Below are 18,595 nucleotides of genomic sequence, written 5' to 3'. Positions count from 1 at the left end.
CTTCCCTGGCATGAATCCCATCTGATCGGGGTGAATAATTAAATTAATAACCAAATTCAATCTAAGCGCTATAATTTTAGCCAATATTTTAATATCTGTGTACAAAAGTGAAATGGGCCGATATGACCCCGGCAAAGTGGGTTCCTTCCCGGGCTTAGCTAACACAATAATAATTGCTTCACACATAGAAGGAGAAATGGATCCCAGCTCATAAATGGAGTTAAACATATCTAACAAATAAGGAACAAAAAAATCCTTACATTTTTCTGTACACCTCCACAGGAATTCCATCGCATCCAGGAGCCTTAGGGCTGTAACACACACTCCGGTTTTTCCTGGATGGCAAAAAGCCGGACAAACTTGTCCGGCTTTTTGCCATCCGGGAGAAACCGGCAGAGTCTCTCACACAGGACGGCTTTGAGCCGTGTGTGATGCTGTGCGCATGCTCAGCATTAGACACGGCTTGGGAAAAAACCGTTGTGTGTGAAAGCTCCCCTTCACACACACGGTTTACTGGCTGCAAAGACGGCCAGGCGCCCGCCCGGCAGCCGGACCTTCCAGTGGTGAGACCCGGCTGCAACCCGGCAGCCGGGCCGGGACCGTGCCGTGTGTAAGGACACATTACGCTGCATGTGTCTTTACATCACGGCAGCGGTTTATAGCCGGCCGGGTGTTTGCCGGGCGGCGCCAGCCGCCTCGAGTGTTTCGGCCCTTAGAGGCTGGAAACGAGGAAATTGCCGCCTCAACCTTCTCCAATGTAAACGGAGCATCAAGGATTTCAATAGTGTCTTGGGGCAATTATGGCAATACAACTTGGTCCAAATAATTCTGCAGTTGCTCGTTTGTATATGCGACCTTGGAGGTGTACAGACAAGAGTAGTAACTACGAAACACTTCTACAATCTCCTCCCCAGAATAGCATAACTGTCCTTGTGAATTTTGTATGCTCTGAACTATGGGGGTCGTTCCGAGTTGTTCGCTCGCTAGCAGTTTTTAGCAGCCGTGCAAACGCTATGCTGCCTCCCACTGGGAGTGTATTTTAGCTTAGCAGAAGTGCGAATGAAAGGATCGTAGAGCGGCAGCATAATTATTTTGTGCAGTTTTAGAGTAGCTCAATACCTACTCAGCGCTTGCGATGACTTCAGACTGTTCAGTTCCTGTTTTGACGTCCCAAACACGCCCTGCGTTTACCCAGCCACGCCTGCGTGTTTGCGAACACTCCCTGAAAACGGTCAGTTGACACCCAGAAACGCCCACTTCATGTCAATCACTCTGCGGCCAACAGTGCGACTGAAAAGCTTCGCTAGACCCTGTGTGAAACTGCATTGACCGTTGTAATATTACTTTGCGCGTGCGCATTGCGCCGCATATGCATGCGCAGAAGTGCCGTTTTTTTTGCCTCATCGCTGCACAGCGAACGAATGCAGCTAGCGATAAACTCGGAATGACCACCTATTTCTCTGACGTCCTAGTGGATGCTGGGAACTCCGTAAGGACCATGGGGAATAGCGGCTCCGCAGGAGTCTGGGCACATCTAAAGAAAGCTTTAGGATCACCTGGTGTGCACTGGCTCCTCCCCCTATGACCCTCCTCCAAGCCTCAGTTAGATTTCTGTGCCCGACGAGAAGGGTGCACACTAGGGGCTCTCCTGAGCTCTTTGTGAAAGTTTTAGTTTAGGTTTATTATTTTCAGTGAGACCTGCTGGCAACAGGCTCACTGCATCGTGGGACTAAGGGGAGAAGAAACGGACTCACCTGCATGCAGAGTGGATCGGGTTTCTTAGGCTACTGGACATTAGCTCCAGAGGGACGATCACAGGTTCAGCCTGGATGGGTCCCGGAGCCGCGCCGCCGGCCCCCTTACAGAGCCAGAAGAGCGAAGAGGTCCGGTGAAATCGGCGGCAGAAGACGATCCTGTCTTCAGATAAGGTAGCGCACAGCACCGCAGCTGTGCGCCATTGCTCTCAGCACACTTCACACTCCGGTCACTGAGGGTGCAGGGCGCTGGGGGGGCAGCGCCCTGAGACGCAATAAATCGATAAAAACCTTATATGGCTAAAATAAATGCATCACATATAACTCCTGGGCTATATGGATGCATTTAACCCCTGCCAAAACATACAGAAAAACGGATGATAAGGACGCCGAGAAAGGGGTGGAGCCTATCTCCTCAGCACACTGGCGCCATTTTCCCTCACAGCTCAGTTGGAGGGAAGCTCCCTGGCTCTCCCCTGCAGTCACTACACTACAGAAAGGGGTTAAAAAAGAGAGGGGGGCACAAATTAGGCGCAGTATAAACAATACAGCAGCTATAAAGGGAAAAACACTTATATAAGGTTATCCCTGTATATATATAGCGCTCTGGTGTGTGCTGGCAAACTCTCCCTCTGTCTCCCCAAAGGGCTAGTGGGTCCTGTCCTCTATCAGAGCATTCCCTGTGTGTGTGCTGTGTGTCGGTACGTTTGTGTCGACATGTATGAGGAGAAAAATGATGTGGAGACGGAGTAGAGTGTCTGTAATAGTGTTATCACCCCCTAAGGGGTCGACACCTGAGTGGATGTACTGTTGAAATTGCGTGACAGTGTCAGCTTTGTATAAAAGACAGTGGTTGACATGAGACAGCCGGCTACTCAGCTTGTGCATGTCCAGACGTCTCATACAGGGGCTCTAAAGCGCCCGTTACCTCAGATACAGACGCCGACACGGATACTGACTCCTGTGTCGACGGTGAAGAGACAACCGTGATTTCCAATAGGGCCACTCATTGCATGATTGATGCAATGGAAAATGTTTACACTTTTCTGATAATATGAATACCACCAAAAAAAAGGGGTATTATGTTTGGTGAGGAAAAACTTCCTGTAGTTTTCCTGAATCTGAAAAATAAAATGAGGTGTGTGATGATGCGTGGGTTTCCCCCCGATAACAATTGATAATTCTAAAAAGTTATTGGCAGTATACCTTTTCCCGCCAGAGGTTAGGGTGCGTTGGGAAACACCCCCAACAGGGGATAAGGCGCTCACACGCTTGTAAGAACAAGGGCTCTACCCTCTCTTGAGATGGCCGCCCTTAAGGATCCTGCTGATAAAAAGCAGGAGGGTATCCTAAAATGTATTTACACACATACTAGTGTTATACTGCGAACAGCAATCGCCTCAGCCTGGATGTGCAGTGCTGGGTTGGCGTGGTCGGATTCCCTGACTGGAAATATTGATATCCTAGATAAGGACAGTATATTATTGCCTATAGAGCAATTAAAAGATGCATTTCTATATATGCATGATGCACAGCGGAATATTTGCCGACTGGCATCAAGTATAAGTGCGTTGTATTCTACCAGTAAAGTGGTCAGGGATTCCAAACGGCATTTGGAAGTATTGCCTTAAAAAAGGGGATGTACCCTAGGTCGCCTCTCAAAATAAGACGCCGTATTATCAGGCGCAGTCCTGGTTGGCAAGCGGACAAAAGGGTTCCTCTTTTCTGCTCGTGACAGAGGGAGAGGAAAATGGCTGCAGAGATCAGCCAGTTCCCAGGAACAGAAACCCTTTTCCGCCTCTGCCAAGCCCTCAGTATGACGCTAGGGCTTTACAAGTTCTCAGTGAATTTCAGTGCGCAGTGGGCTCACTCGCAAGTAGACCCCTGGATCCTTCAGGTAATATTTCAGGGGTACAAATTGGAATTCAAGACGTATTCCCCTCGCCATTTCCAAAAAGTCTGTTTTACCGACGTCTCCCGCTGACAGGGAGGCAGTTTTGGAAGCCATTCACAAGCTGTATTCCCAGCAGGTGATAATTAAGGTACCCCTCCTGCAACAGGGAACGGGGTATTATTCCACACTATTGTGGTACCGAAGCCAGACGGCTCGGTGAGACCGATTTTAAAATCTAAAATCTTTGAACACTTACATACAGAGGTTCAAATTCAAAATTGAGTCACTCAGAGCAGTGATTGCAAACCTGGAAGAAGGGGACTACATGATGTCTCGGGACATCAAGGATGCTTACCTTCATGTCAAAATTTACCCTTCTCACCAAGGGTATCTCAGGTTATGGTACAGAACTGTCACTATCAGTTCAGACGCTGCCGTAGGGAGGGTCCACGGCACCCCGGGTCTTTACTGAAGTAATGACCGAAATGATGATATTCCTTCAAAGGAAGGGAATTTTAGTTATCCTTTACTTGGACGATTCCCTGATACCAAACCAAGTCTCAGTGCATCAATGCACAAGGGTTCTGGGTAAAAATGGTGGCTTCCTACGAAGCAATCCCATTCGGCAGATTCCACGCAAGACTTTCCAGTGGAACCTACTGGACAAATGGTCCGGGTCGCATCTTCAGATGCATCAGCGGATAACCCTGTCACCAGGGACAAGGGTATCCCTCCTGTGGTGGTTGCAGAGTGCTCATCTTCTAGAGGGCCGCAGATTCGGCATTCAGGACTGGGTCCTGGTGACCACGGATGCCAGCCTGCGAGGCTGGGGAGCAGTCACACAGGGAAGGAATATCCAGGGCTTATGGTCAAGCCTGGAGACATCACTTCACATAAATATCCTGAAGCTAAGGGCCATTTACAATGCTCTAAGCTTAGCAAGACCTCTGCTTCAAGGTCAGCCGGTGTTGATCCAGTCGGACAACATTACGGGGACCTTGTCTGTTCCAAGACTTGCCGCGGCTGCGTTGACGGCATGGCGGTTGAACGCCGGATCCTGAAGAAAAAAGGCATTCCGGATGAAGTCATCCCTATCCTGATCAAGGCCGGGAAGGATGTAACCGCAAAACATTATCACCGCATTTGGCGAAAATATGTTGCGTGGTGCGAGGCCAGTAAGGCTCGACGGAGGAAATTCAACTGGGTCGATTCCTACATTTCCTGCAAACAGGAGTATCTATGGGCCTGAAATTGGGGTCCATTAAGGTTCAAATTTCGGCTCTGTCGATTTTCTTCCAAAAAAGAACTAGCTTCAGCGGAGCCGCTATTCCCCATGGTCCTTACACATCCACTACGGACTACGAGAAATAGAATTATCGGTAAGTAAATTCTTATTATTAGCAGTAGACTCATCCCTCACTAGATATGCCAAATATCTACCTCTTATTTCAGTCTGGAAATAGTGCTCATGTTTAGAAAATAGCAATCGACGCCTGGATTTCTCAAAAAGATATTCCGTCCACTCCCTCTGCACATTCAGCCATAGCCCTCTATCAATACAGGAATGAGAGAGGATAAACTGGGCCTCCAGCTGCTGACATACCCGTTCAAGGCGAGACTCCTCTTGTCTATGAAACAATTTGATCTCAGAAATGCGTTTAATGGAGGAGCCTCTAATATAAGCCTTAAAAGCGTCATGTCTAATTAAGAGGTCTGGATGCGAAGAGTTATCGGACTGAAACCCCCTCCAATCAGCAAGTAAGTCTAGGTCAGTAAACATTAAGGTCAGCCAAAAAGGATTAAGTTTCCAAAACCTGGTCCCCTTGGCCTGAAGCGTATTTAATGTAAGTAGCACAGGAGAGTGATCTGAAATTCCTCTAGACAAATAGGCTATATCCGCTACATCCGAAGACAATTCTGGGGAGATTAAAACCAAATCTACGTGTGACATAGTATGGAAAGAAGTGGAATAACATGAATATTGAACAACAGAGGGATTGCGATATCTCCATATATCCACCCACCCCAACTCTGCGACTAGCCGTGCAAATGGAGTTGGAGAAAGGGGATGAAAAGCAGGCTCTAAGTAGTGGTCCATAACATTATTGAAATTCCCCATACAAATTACTGGTGTAGCTGGAGACTGAACAATAAATGTAGCTGCCTGACGGAGCACTTCATTATTATATGAAGGAGGGATATACATAGCTAGTATATGAATTGTGATTCGATTGACAGATGCACGAAGAAAGATGTACCTGCTGTGGCTATCAATTTGACTGGACTCTGAAACTGAATCGATTTTTTAATAAGGATAGAGACACCCCTAGAATTATGTGAAAACGTGGAATTATACATGTGCCCTACCCAAGGTCTTTTAAGAGCCAAGACCCTACTGCTTGCTAATTGTGTCTCTGAGAGACACACTATATCTGCCCGATATTTTTTGATCTGCGGTAAAACTATCGACCTCTCGAACATTCCAGGCAAGCAGGTGAAGCCCCCATCAACAGCAGCCATAAAGAATCAAGAGACCGAGATAGCAAACAGGATGAAAAGAAGACAGAGACGAGGAGCGCCGCAACAACTGGCATAGGACACCGTGGCCTCCATAACCACACACAGAGGACATTCCACAGAACACCATCAGCATCTTAACATGAAACAATACTATACCATTCACAATACTGACTCTCACCACCATATAGGTGGGCAGACATAAACAAATGTCAGTAGCGGTGATGACATAAGAAAAAAAAAAAACTAACCCTTCCCTAACCCACCCCATATAACTTACAAAACCTGAGGCATACCTGATACCCATACCAAAACAATTACAACAAACTTACATTAAATCAAACAACAAAACAAATTGACAGAGTGTAAGAAAAAGTCCCTACCACTATATCCAGCATAAAACTAGCTAATTCGAATATTTGTTTCCCTGGTGAACCAAGTGTACAAATGCACATATACCTAGACGTACCCCAAAAGCAATATGCACATATGTGTACGCCTGCATATATAGTAAACCATCAAAAACCCTATAACATAATGCACAGTGCAGATATGACGTAAAAAATGCAGTCGAAAGAAATATTGAAACATACTGAACAGTTAGGTCATATTAGCCAAGTTTGCAACAAGTAACCCTCAACGCGGAGCTCGAGGCTGCCCCTAAGACAGTCTTCCGCATCACGCGGATTGGTAAATAAATGAGTATTGTAGTCATGAACGACCCGATCTGGGCGGAAACAACATTGAGTACTGAATATTGCGGTCCTGCAATTTACACTTGACTTGTACAAATTGAGCACGGGATTTTTCTACATCCAGAGCGAAATCCGGAAAGGCAGATATAGAATGATTTTCAAACTGGAGGGGACCATCAGAACGTGGCAAGCGTAGAACAGTGTCTCTGTCTTTAAAATGAAGGAAGCGAGCAATGAAGGTCTGGGCAGGGGCTCCAGGCGGAGGAGGCTGTGGAGGAAGCTTATGAGCCCGTTCCACTGCAAATTGAGGACTAAAAGCTTCTCTAGCAAAAAGACTGCACAGCCAATCCACCAAGAACTTTTCAGGAGAAGTGCCCTCAGCCCTTTCAGGAAGCCCCACAAAGCGAACGTTATTGCGTCTCAGCCGCCCCTCTACATCAGACAATTTAGCTTGAATGGTGGCCATCTGAGACGAGAGATCATCCACCTTACTCTGTAAAGGGTTAGTAACGTCCTCAAGGTCGGAGATACGATGCTCAGTCTTGCCAACCCGTTCCCTAATTTTTTGTAGGTCCTGACGGAGCATGGAGACATCAATCTGGACCTGACCAATCTTGTCAGTAACCCTCTGCTCCGATGCTGATATAGCCTGCAAGATTTGTTGAGTAGACTGCTGTGAGTCACTTCCTCCATCCGCATCATCAATCTGAGGAGGAGAGGGAGGCGAGGGAACACTGCGACTATCAGAGGCGGGTGACTGTGGGGTTCTGGCAAATCTCTCAAGTTGTTTTGCGGCACTGGATGCACACCCGTGCTTCCCCATATTTGTATATACAGATCGAGATATAATATAACAGGAGAGCGTCTGTAGTTTCGAAAGTGCAGCCGCACCAATATAACAGGAGAGCGTCTGTAGTTCCCAAAATGCTGCAGTACTGTTATACGAGAATAGGAGGGAGGGTAAAATTTGGGAGAATCAGCAGTACCGATATAATATAACAGGAGAGCATCTGTAATATCCAAAAGAAAGCAGCACAAATATAATATAACAGGAGAGCGTCTGTATTAACCAGAATGCTGCAACACTGATGACATATAAGAGGAGCACCTGTAACTGGTGACCACTTATGTGACATAGCGCCATTACAATAATCAATGACTCCCGCCAGCCCCAGCAGGCGTCTATAGGAGGGAGGAGTAGATGGCGGCTGTCAGAATAGCAGCCCCAGGCAGGCAGCAGCCCCGTACAGGGAGCCGCTGAGTTAGGAACAGCCGCCGGAGTGCAGGGAGACCAGCCGAGAACGGAAATGAAGGGGGTGCATGGAGCGGGTCGCAGCAGCAGGGATGTCCCGGCCAGAGGCCACACAGCTCCACACTAACCAGCGGCACAGCAGCTCGACGGTGGCTTCCAGACTCCGTCCACGGGTACCGGGGGGCACAGTAAGCAATCCCACAGCAGTTCACATGCCAGGGGGAATATCCACCAGTGGAACCGGATGTTACTCAGAATAATTTAAGGGAGCTACAGCAAGAAGCTGCTACTCCATGCTGTACCAAGCCACGCCCCCAATAATAGTTTAATTTAATAATAATGTAATTATTATATAATAATTGAATAAAAAATTATTAAATAATGAAATTTACAAAAAAATAATAATAATTTTTGGGGGATTAATTAGGTCCTCATTCGTCTACTTTACCAGTGTCATCCCTGGGATACACCAAAAACATGCAATGGGTCATAAAGGGTTAACCCTTGGAGGGAAATAAAGTGGAGAATTTGCCAAAAGTAACCAGTCATCATCTGTCATTTATATAGCACAGTCTTTGCAATGACAGTCAGTGATAAAATATCATGGCAGACTTGTGGATGTAGGTATGATCCCGATTTTTTTTTTTAAATGATCACTTTTAATCCAAAGGCTGCATAGCTGAAATCTCACCGCTGCCCACATCTCACCCTTTTATTGCTTGTGGCTGTATTTGTTTACTTCCTCATTAATATGTTCCATTCTAGATCTGACATCAAGGTCAAAATAAAGTTTTATAATTGCACTGATTTCCTACAAATTTTCATATTGTGGGGTCTATTCATGAAGCAGTGAAAAGTGCGGAGAAGTGAGCCAGTGGAGAAGTTGCCCATGGCAACCAATCAGCATTGAATTATCATTTATAATTTGAATACTATACAATTTTACGGAGCAGCTGATTGGTTGTCATGAGCAATTTCTCCACAGGTTCACTTCTCCACTATTTTCACTGCTTCATGAATAGAACCCTACGTGTGAAAAAAAGTTGTACGCTATGAACACTTATGTGCAACCCATCTTACTCTGCAGGTCCCCCAAAAGTCTGTATTTGATGAGCTCAATGAGATTCTGGGAGCAGAGCAGCAGCTTCCAGAGAGTGTGATCCTAGTTAACACTTCGGACTGGCATGGACAGGTAAGGACTGACGGAATAGTTTGGGCACATAGGAAATTACCTGGTTAGAGAGATGTGGGTGATTAAAGGCTAAATTACTAAGCGGCGGCTTTGGTGTCATTTAGAAACCTCCGTCAATTGACAGCAGTTTCTAGGTCTAATTAATAGCATTTACTAAGCAGCGGTTTTAGTGTCTAAAATGAATCTGCCATTGATCCCCAGCGGTTGCTAAATGGCAATGCGCCATGGCGAGTTCAATTTAATGGAGGTTTCTATTGAAATCTCTGCAGATTAGAAGCTATTTTATTCATGTTCATTTAAAGGTGCTTGGCCATTGGGCTAAAATCGTGAAAAAAAAAGCCCTTTTTTTGGCCGAAAAATTAACGGTGCTAATGGGGTATCCCTCATAAAGTGATTGGTAATTGTGGTGATTTTCATTTGATAAGTTATCTTGTTTCTTGTTTTGCATTTGTCTATTTGAGTTGAATTTTTTATATAGTATTTTTTTTTTAAGTCCTTTGTGTGATTGTGTGTTTGTGTTTTTTTGTTTGTTTTACATTTTATATTCATTTGTGTATTTCTATTAAACCCCAGTCACGCCAGGTGAGAGACATCATAATCCTCCATAGCCCAATTGTATGCCTGTTAAAATGATTTAATTTAACTGTTGTTTCAGGAAACACACCTGTGTGAGACTAGTCATTTCTGTTGGTGGGTGGGTTTGCCGGCGGCTTTATGGTGGCGCAGGCAGCTGTTTGCGCCTGAACGGAGCAGCAGCTGATTTGCTCCATCGGGCGCCCAACAGCTGTCAGAGCCGTGATAAATAGTTGAATATCACCCTAACAGTTTTCAAAACCAAAGTTCCCCATGCCTCAATTAAAGTGTCCCCCTCCTCCAATACTTCTGTCTTACACATGTTTTATTAAAACTGTCTCTTCGTAACCGTGGGGCAGATGTATTAACCTGGAGAAAGGCATAAGGAAGTGATAAACCAGTGATAAGTGCAAGGTGATAAACGCACCAGCCAATCAGCTCCAATATGCAAATTGACAGTTAGGAGCTGACTGGCTTGTAGGTTTATCACCTTGCGCTTGTCACTGGTTTATCACTTCCTTATGCCTTCTCCTGGTTAATACATCTGCCCCAGTGTTCTTTGTTGAGGGTAAGGCACAGTCCTGAAAAAGGATTTAAAGGAATGTGGGTTGTGAGTTTGTGGCTGACAGTCACAGGCGTGAGTTTGTGTGCTGACAGTAATGGGCATGTTGCAGTAGGGTTTTGCATCTAAAGACGCAGTTGCACTGATATCAATGGCCGTAGTCACTTGGGCATTCTGCGCCTGTCCGGTGCAATCACCGATGGTACAGCCGCTACTGCGGCTGCGTCTACCCCAATCACCCCAATCACCCCCATAATCTAATTATTTTCTTCTCCATCAATAATGTAGAAACAATAATGTAATATATATGTGTCATTCTAATTTTATAGTATCTTAGAGAACAGTTATCAGGGAAACTCCTGACCATCGCCACATCCTCCTCTGCTGATGTGCAGGCGGCATTCAGCGGTATTATCACCCGCATACAGCGATAGTGAGTACCGATCTTACTGTGTGTTCTATAGCGGTATAGAGTATGTTCCTGCTGTACTGTGTGTAATGTAGTCACATGTACCCAGTGGCTGTATCTTGTATCCAGTGATAGTGTATGTCACTGTCATACTGTATATGTAATGTAGGCACATTTATTCAGATATTTGGCCTTATTCTGATTTGCAAAAAAGCAAGCAACTGGACAAAGCCATCCTGCACTACAGGGGGGGGGGGGGGGGGGCAGGTGTAACATGTGCAGAGAGATTTTGATGGGGTGTGTTCAAGCTGAAATCTAAATTGCAGTGTAAAAATAAAGCAGTCTACCATTTGTGGGCTACATTCAAAAGCAGCCAGTATTTACCATGCACAGAAAAAATTTAAATGTTTTGCACTTTTTGCATGGTTTGTTCCAGACACAAAAAGTTTCTTGCTTTTTTTTTTTGCTTTTCTTACAAACATGAATAAGGCCCATATTGTATGTACCAGTCATACTGTGTGTTCTGTAGTGACTGTGCGCCTAATTCAGACCTGGTCGCAGAAGCAATTGTTCTCTAATGGGCAAAACCATGTGCACTGCAGGGTTATTTTGTTTCTGTGCAGGGTAAATACTGGCTGCTTTATTTTTACACTGCAATTTAGATTTCAGTTTAAAAACACCCCACCCAAATCTAACTCTCTCTGCACGTTATATTTATCCCACCTGCACTGCACATGGTTTTGCCCATTAGAGAACAATTTTGTAGCTGCGATCAGGTCTGAATTAGGCCCTGTATCCAGAGATAGGGTATGTACCGGTCATACTGTGTATTCTATAGTGACTGTATCCAGAGAATAGGGTATGTACCAGTCATACTGTGTGTTCTATAGTGACTGTATCCAGAGATAGGGTATGTACCGGTCATACTGTGTGTTCTATAGTGACTGTATCCAGATATAGGGTATGTACCGGTCATACTGTGTGTTCTATAGTGACTGTATCCAGATATAGGGTATGTACCAGTCATACTGTGTGTTCTGTGGTGACTGTAGCCAGAGATAGGGTATGTACCGGTCATACTGTGTGTTCTATAGTGACTGTATCCAGAGATAGGGTATGTACCAGTCATACTGTGTGTTCTATAGTGACTGTATCCAGAGATAGGGCATGTACCAGTCATACTGTGTTTTGTGGTGACTGTATCCAGATATAGGGTATGTACCGGTCATACTGTGTGTTTTATAGTGACTGTAGCCAGAGATAGGGTATGTACCAGTCATACTGTGTGCTCTATAGTGACTGTATCCAGAGATAGGGTATGTACCAGTCATACTGTGTGTTCTATAGTGACTGTATCCAGAGATAGGGCATGTACCAGTCATACTGTGTGTTCTGTTGTGACTGTATCCAGAGATAGGGTATGTACCAGTCATACTGTGTGTTCTATAGTGACTGTATCCAGAGATAGGGTATGTACCGGTCATACTGTGTGTTCTATAGTGACTGTATCCAGAGATAGGGTATGTACCAGTCATACTGTGTGTTCTGTAGTGACTGTATCCAGAGATAGGGCATGTACCAGTCATACTATGTGTTCTATAGTGACTGTATCCAGAGATGGGTATGTACCAGTCATACTGTGTGTTCTATAGTGACTGTATCCAGAGATAGGGTATGTACCGGTCATACTGTGTGTTCTATAGTGACTGTATCCAGAGATGGGTATGTACCAGTCATACTGTGTGTTCTATAGTGACTGTATCCAGAGATAGGGCATGTACCAGTCATCCTGTGTGTTCTGTGGTGACTGTATCCAGATATAGGGTATGTACCAGTCATCCTGTGTGTTCTGTGGTGACTGTATCCAGAGATGGGTATGTACCAGTCATCCTGCGTATTCTGTAGTGACTGTATCCAGAGATAGGGTATGTACCAGTCATACTGTGTGTTCTATAGTGACTATATCCAGAGATAGGGTATGTACCGGTCATACTGTGTGTTCTATAGTGACTGTATCCAGATATAGGGTATGTACCAGTCATCCTGTGTGTTCTGTGGTGACTGTATCCAGAGATGGGTATGTACCAGTCATACTGTGTGTTCTATAGTGACTGTATCCAGAGATAGGGTATGTACCGGTCATACTGTGTGTTCTATAGTGACTGTATCCAGAGATAGGGTATGTACCGGTCATACTGTGTGTTCTGTTGTGACTGTATCCAGAGATAGGGTATGTACCAGTCATCTTGTGTGTTCTGTTGTGACTGTAGCCGGAGATAGGGTATGTATCGGTCATACTGTGTGTTCTATAGTGACTGTATCCAGAGATAGGGTATGTACCAGTCATACTGTGTGTTCTATAGTGACTGTATCCAGAGATAGGGTATGTACCGGTCATACTGTGTGTTCTATAGTGACTGTATCCAGAGATAGGGTATGTACCGGTCATACTGTGTGTTCTGTTGTGACTGTATCCAGAGATAGGGTATGTACCAGTCATCTTGTGTGTTCTGTTGTGACTGTAGCCGGAGATAGGGTATGTATCGGTCATACTGTGTGTTCTATAGTGACTGTATCCAGAGATAGGGTATGTACCAGTCATACTGTGTGTTCTATAGTGACTGTATCCAGAGATAGGGTATGTACCAGTCATCCTTTGTGTTCTGTGGTGACTGTAGCCAGAGATAGGGTATGTACCAGTCATACTGTGTGTTCTATAGTGACTGTATCCAGAGATACGGTATGTACCAGTCATACTGTGTGTTCTGTGGTGACTGTAGCCAGAGATAGGGTATGTACCAGTCATACTGTGTGTTCTATAGTGACTGTATCCAGAGATAGGGTATGTACCAGTCATCCTTTGTGTTCTGTGGTGACTGTAGCCAGAGATAAGGTATGTACCAGTCATACTGTGTGTTCTATAGTGACTGTATCCAGAGATACGGTATGTACCAGTCATACTGTGTGTTCTGTGGTGACTGTAGCCAGAGATAGGGTATGTACCAGTCATCCTTTGTGTTCTGTGGTGACTGTAGCCAGAGATAGGGTATGTACCAGTCATACTGTGTGTTCTATAGTGACTATATCCAGAGATAGGGTATGTACCGGTCATACTGTGTGTTCTGTGGTGACTGTAGCCAGAGATAGGGTATGTACCAGTCATCCTGTGTGTCCTATAGTGACTGTATCCAGAGATAGGGTATGTACCAGTCATGCTGTGTGTTCTATAGTGACTGTATCCAGAGATAGGGTATGTACCAGTCATCCTGTGTGTTCTATAGTGACTGTATCCAGAGATAGGGTATGTACCAGTCATACTGTGTGTTCTATAGTGACTGTATCCAGATATAGGGTATGTACCGGTCATCCTGTGTGTTCTGTGGTGACTGTATCCAGAGATAGGGTATGTACCAGTCATACTGTGTGTTCTGTTGTGACTGTATCCAGAGATGGGTATGTACCAGTCATCCTGTGTGTTCTATAGTGACTGTATCCAGAGATAGGGTATGTACCAGTCATACTGTGTGTTCTATAGTGACTGTATCCAGAGATAGGGCATGTACCAGTCATCCTGTGTGTTCTATAGTGACTGTATCCAGAGATAGGGTATGTACCGGTCATACTGTGTGTTCTATAGTGACTGTATCCAGAGATGGGTATGTACCGGTCATACTGTGTGTTCTATAGTGACTGTATCCAGAGATAGGGTATGTACCGGTCACACTGTGTGTTCTATAGTGACTGTATCCAGAGATAGGGTATGTACCAGTCATACTGTGTGTTCTATAGTGACTGTATCCAGAGATAGGGCATGTACCAGTCATCCTGTGTGTTCTGTTGTGACTGTAGCCAGAGATAGGGTATGTACCAGTCATGCTGTGTGTTCTGTGGTGACTGTATCCAGAGATAGGGTATGTACCAGTCATGCTGTGTGTTCTGTGGTGACTGTATCCAGAGAGAGGGGATGTACCAGTCATCTTGTGTGTTCTGTTGTGACTGTAGCCGGAGATAGGGTATGTACCAGTCATACTGTGTGTTCTATAGTGACTGTATCCAGATATAGGGTATGTACCGGTCATACTGTGTGTTCTATAGTGACTGTATCCAGAGATAGGGTATGTACCGGTCATACTGTGTATTCTGTGGTGACTGTATCCAGATATAGGGTATGTACCAGTCATACTGTGTGTTCTGTTGTGACTGTATCCAGAGATAGGGTATGTACCAGTCATCTTGTGTGTTCTGTTGTGACTGTAGCCGGAGATAGGGTATGTACCAGTCATACTGTGTGTTCTATAGTGACTGTATCCAGAGATAGGGTATGTACCAGTCATACTGTGTGTTCTATAGTGACTGTATCCAGAGATGGGTATGTACCGGTCATACTGTGTGTTCTATAGTGACTGTATCCAGAGATGGGTATGTACCAGTCATACTGTGTGTTCTATAGTGACTGTATCCAGAGATGGGTATGTACCGGTCATACTGTGTGTTCTATAGTGACTGTATCCAGAGATAGGGTATGTACCAGTCATACTGTGTGTTCTATAGTGACTGTATCCAGAGATAGGGTATGTACCGGTCATACTGTGTGTTCTATAGTGACTGTATCCAGAGATAGGGTATGTACCAGTCATACTGTGTGTTCTATAGTGACTGTATCCAGAGATAGGGTATGTACCGGTCATACTGTGTGTTCTGTGGTGACTGTAGCCAGAGATAGGGTATGTACCAGTCATACTGTGTGTTCTATAGTGACTGTATCCAGAGATGGGTATGTACCGGTCATACTGTGTGTTCTATAGTGACTGTATCCAGAGATGGGTATGTACCAGTCATACTGTGTGTTCTATAGTGACTGTATCCAGAGATAGGGTATGTACCAGTCATCTTGTGTGTTCTGTGGTGACTGTAGCCAGAGATAGGGTATGTACCAGTCATACTGTGTGTTCTATAGTGACTGTATCCAGAGATAGGGTATGTACCAGTCATACTGTGTGTTCTATAGTGACTGTATCCAGAGATGGGTATGTACCGGTCATACTGTGTGTTCTGTGGTGACTGTAGCCAGAGATAGGGTATGTACCAGTCATACTGTGTGTTCTATAGTGACTGTATCCAGAGATGGGTATGTACCGGTCATACTGTGTGTTCTATAGTGACTGTATCCAGAGATAGGGCATGTACCGGTCATACTGTGTGTTCTGTGGTGACTGTAGCCAGAGATAGGGCATGTACCAGTCATACTGTGTGTTCTATAGTGACTGTATCCAGATATAGGGTATGTACCAGTCATCCTGTGTGTTCTGTGGTGACTGTAGCCAGAGATAGGGTATGTACCAGTCCTACTGTGTGTTCTATAGTGACTGTATCCAGATATAGGGTATGTACCGGTCATACTGTGTGTTCTGTGGTGACTGTATCCAGAGATACGGTATGTACCAGTCAGACTGTGTGTTCTATAGTGACTGTATCCAGAGATAGGGTATGTACCAGTCATCTTGTGTGTTCTGTGGTAACTGTATCCAGATATTGGGTATGTACCAGTCATACTGTGTGTTCTGTAGTGACTGTATCCAGAGATGGGTATGTACCAGTCATACTGTGTTTTGTGGTGACTGTATCCAGATATAGGGTATGTACCGGTCATACTGTGTGTTCTATAGTGACTGTATCCAGATATAGGGTATGTACCAATCATACTGTGTGTTCTGTAGTGACTGTATCCAGATATAGGGTATGTACCGGTCATACTGTGTGTTCTATAGTGACTGTATCCAGATATAGGGTATGTACCGGTCATACTGTGTGTTCTGTAGTGACTGTATCCAGAGATGGGTATGTACCAGTCATACTGTGTGTTCTATAGTGACTGTATCCAGAGATAGGGTATGTACCGGTCATACTGTGTGTTCTATAGTGACTGTATCCAGAGATAGGGTATGTACCAGTCATACTGTGTGTTCTATAGTGACTGTATCCAGAGATAGGGCATGTACCAGTCATACTGTGTGTTCTATAGTGACTGTATCCAGATATAGGGTATGTACCGGTCATACTGTGTGTTCTGTAGTGACTGTATCCAGAGATGGGTATGTACCAGTCATACTGTGTGTTCTATAGTGACTGTATCCAGAGATAGGGTATGTACCGGTCATACTGTGTGTTCTATAGTGACTGTATCCAGATATGGGTATGTACCAGTCATGCTGTGTGTTCTATAGTGACTGTATCCAGAGATAGGGCATGTACCAGTCATACTGTGTGTTCTATAGTGACTGTATCCAGAGATGGGTATGTACCAGTCATACTGTGTGTTCTGTAGTGACTGTATCCAGAGATGGGTATGTACCGGTCATACTGTGTGTTCTGTAGTGACTGTATCCAGAGAGAGGGTATGTACCAGTCACTTATTGGGCCAATAATATTAAGTTATATTTTCATTATTGTTTAGCATTGTTCAATCCTTTATTCTGGATCTATCCCTGCTTAGTGATTGATGGGTGGTTGCTGTGTTTTCTCCCCAGCTGTAACTGTAACTCGCTGATGCCTCCTCCAGTGAAAGTCCTAATTGCTGGAGACCAGAGTTATTTTAGTGTGATCCTCTGGTTCTTTGTGGAACAGCTGGCTGGCAAAACTCCAGATTGGTTGAACTACCTGCGCTTCCTCATACTTCCACTGGGTGAGTGTGTATATCCACTATGGATCCTCCAAAATTATCCTAGAGATTTCACCATACAGTAGGACCTGGTTACCAACAGTTCCTGTAACTTAGATAGAAGACTTATCTAAGTCTTTCTTATTAGTTAGGTCACTTTCAATGGGTCTATTTCCATAGTAGATGACCCATTCATAGAGCATCAGGTCAATCAACCAGTATCAGATGTGCAACAGGAAACCGAACCCGCCAGGACCAATGATCTGGAGAATCCTGGAGAGAAGGATTAGAGTAGATTGTCTGGTATCAGTTGTTAGTCCTACATGCAAAAGCTTTTTGGATTCAGGAGCCTTCACCATTGTTCAACCAAACCTGGTCCTAACCAGCTGCTCTGTAAGGGAACAGTATTGCTCAAGTTACGATGGCAGGCAAATTATAACAAGACATTCCACTGACAAGGATAATCCTTCATAGACGGGCATAATAACAGAAATGTGGATGTGGCAGTAATGAATGGTATCCCCACTCATGTGTTACTCAGCCACAATTTGGGCCATGGATTGGCCAGTTGATTCTGTGTCCACATCAGCCACCAGCAGCCATGTGAGGAGAACTGAATGTGGCTTTAACCTCCGCACAGCGAATCTCAACCCTTAGCTGATTCACAGCTGCAATCAAATCCGATTTCTGCACCACCCAATCAACTTTTTGGTAAGTCACATGCTTCCTACTTTACCTGACCTGGGGGAGGTAGATTGGGAAGCCTTCAGGGCCTTTCAGTGGATCAGCCCTACGCTAGAAGAGTTATATAGTATGGTTAACCACCTAGAAAGTAGGTTATTTTGTTCACCCATGTGTAGGCTTATTCAAGATGAAGTTAGGAACCATGGACCACCACATGTTAACTGCTGCAAACATTTAGGGGTCTATTCATGAAGCAGTGAAAAGAGTTGAGGAGTGAACCTGTGGAGAAGTTGCCCGTGGCAACGAATCAGCTGCTCCGTACAGTCGTATGGTATGCAAATTAGAAATGTTACGTCAATGCTGATTGGTTGCCATGGGCAACTTCTCCACTGGCTCACCTCTCCA

At 44.8% G+C, this 18,595-nt stretch overlaps 1 protein-coding gene across 3 annotated transcripts in view; it reads left to right on the top strand.

Annotated features, from left to right (window-relative positions):
- Positions 1-18,595, top strand: part of LOC134910558 (phosphofurin acidic cluster sorting protein 2-like) — a 327,980-nt gene that overhangs the window by 209,493 nt on the left and 99,892 nt on the right. For all 3 annotated transcript variants that reach the window (XM_063918731.1, XM_063918732.1, XM_063918733.1), the window contains exons 15-17: positions 9,200-9,304; positions 10,769-10,872; positions 17,376-17,530. In XM_063918731.1, coding sequence (XP_063774801.1) covers positions 9,200-9,304; positions 10,769-10,872; positions 17,376-17,530 — 364 coding nt within the window. The remainder of the gene's footprint in view (positions 1-9,199; positions 9,305-10,768; positions 10,873-17,375; positions 17,531-18,595) is intronic.

This window comes from Pseudophryne corroboree, chromosome 4 (genome assembly GCF_028390025.1).
Source record: "Pseudophryne corroboree isolate aPseCor3 chromosome 4, aPseCor3.hap2, whole genome shotgun sequence".
Taxonomy (NCBI): Eukaryota; Metazoa; Chordata; class Amphibia; order Anura; family Myobatrachidae; genus Pseudophryne; species Pseudophryne corroboree.
Note: the sequence above shows the minus strand (reverse complement) of the source record. Positions and strands in the feature narration are given on the sequence as shown.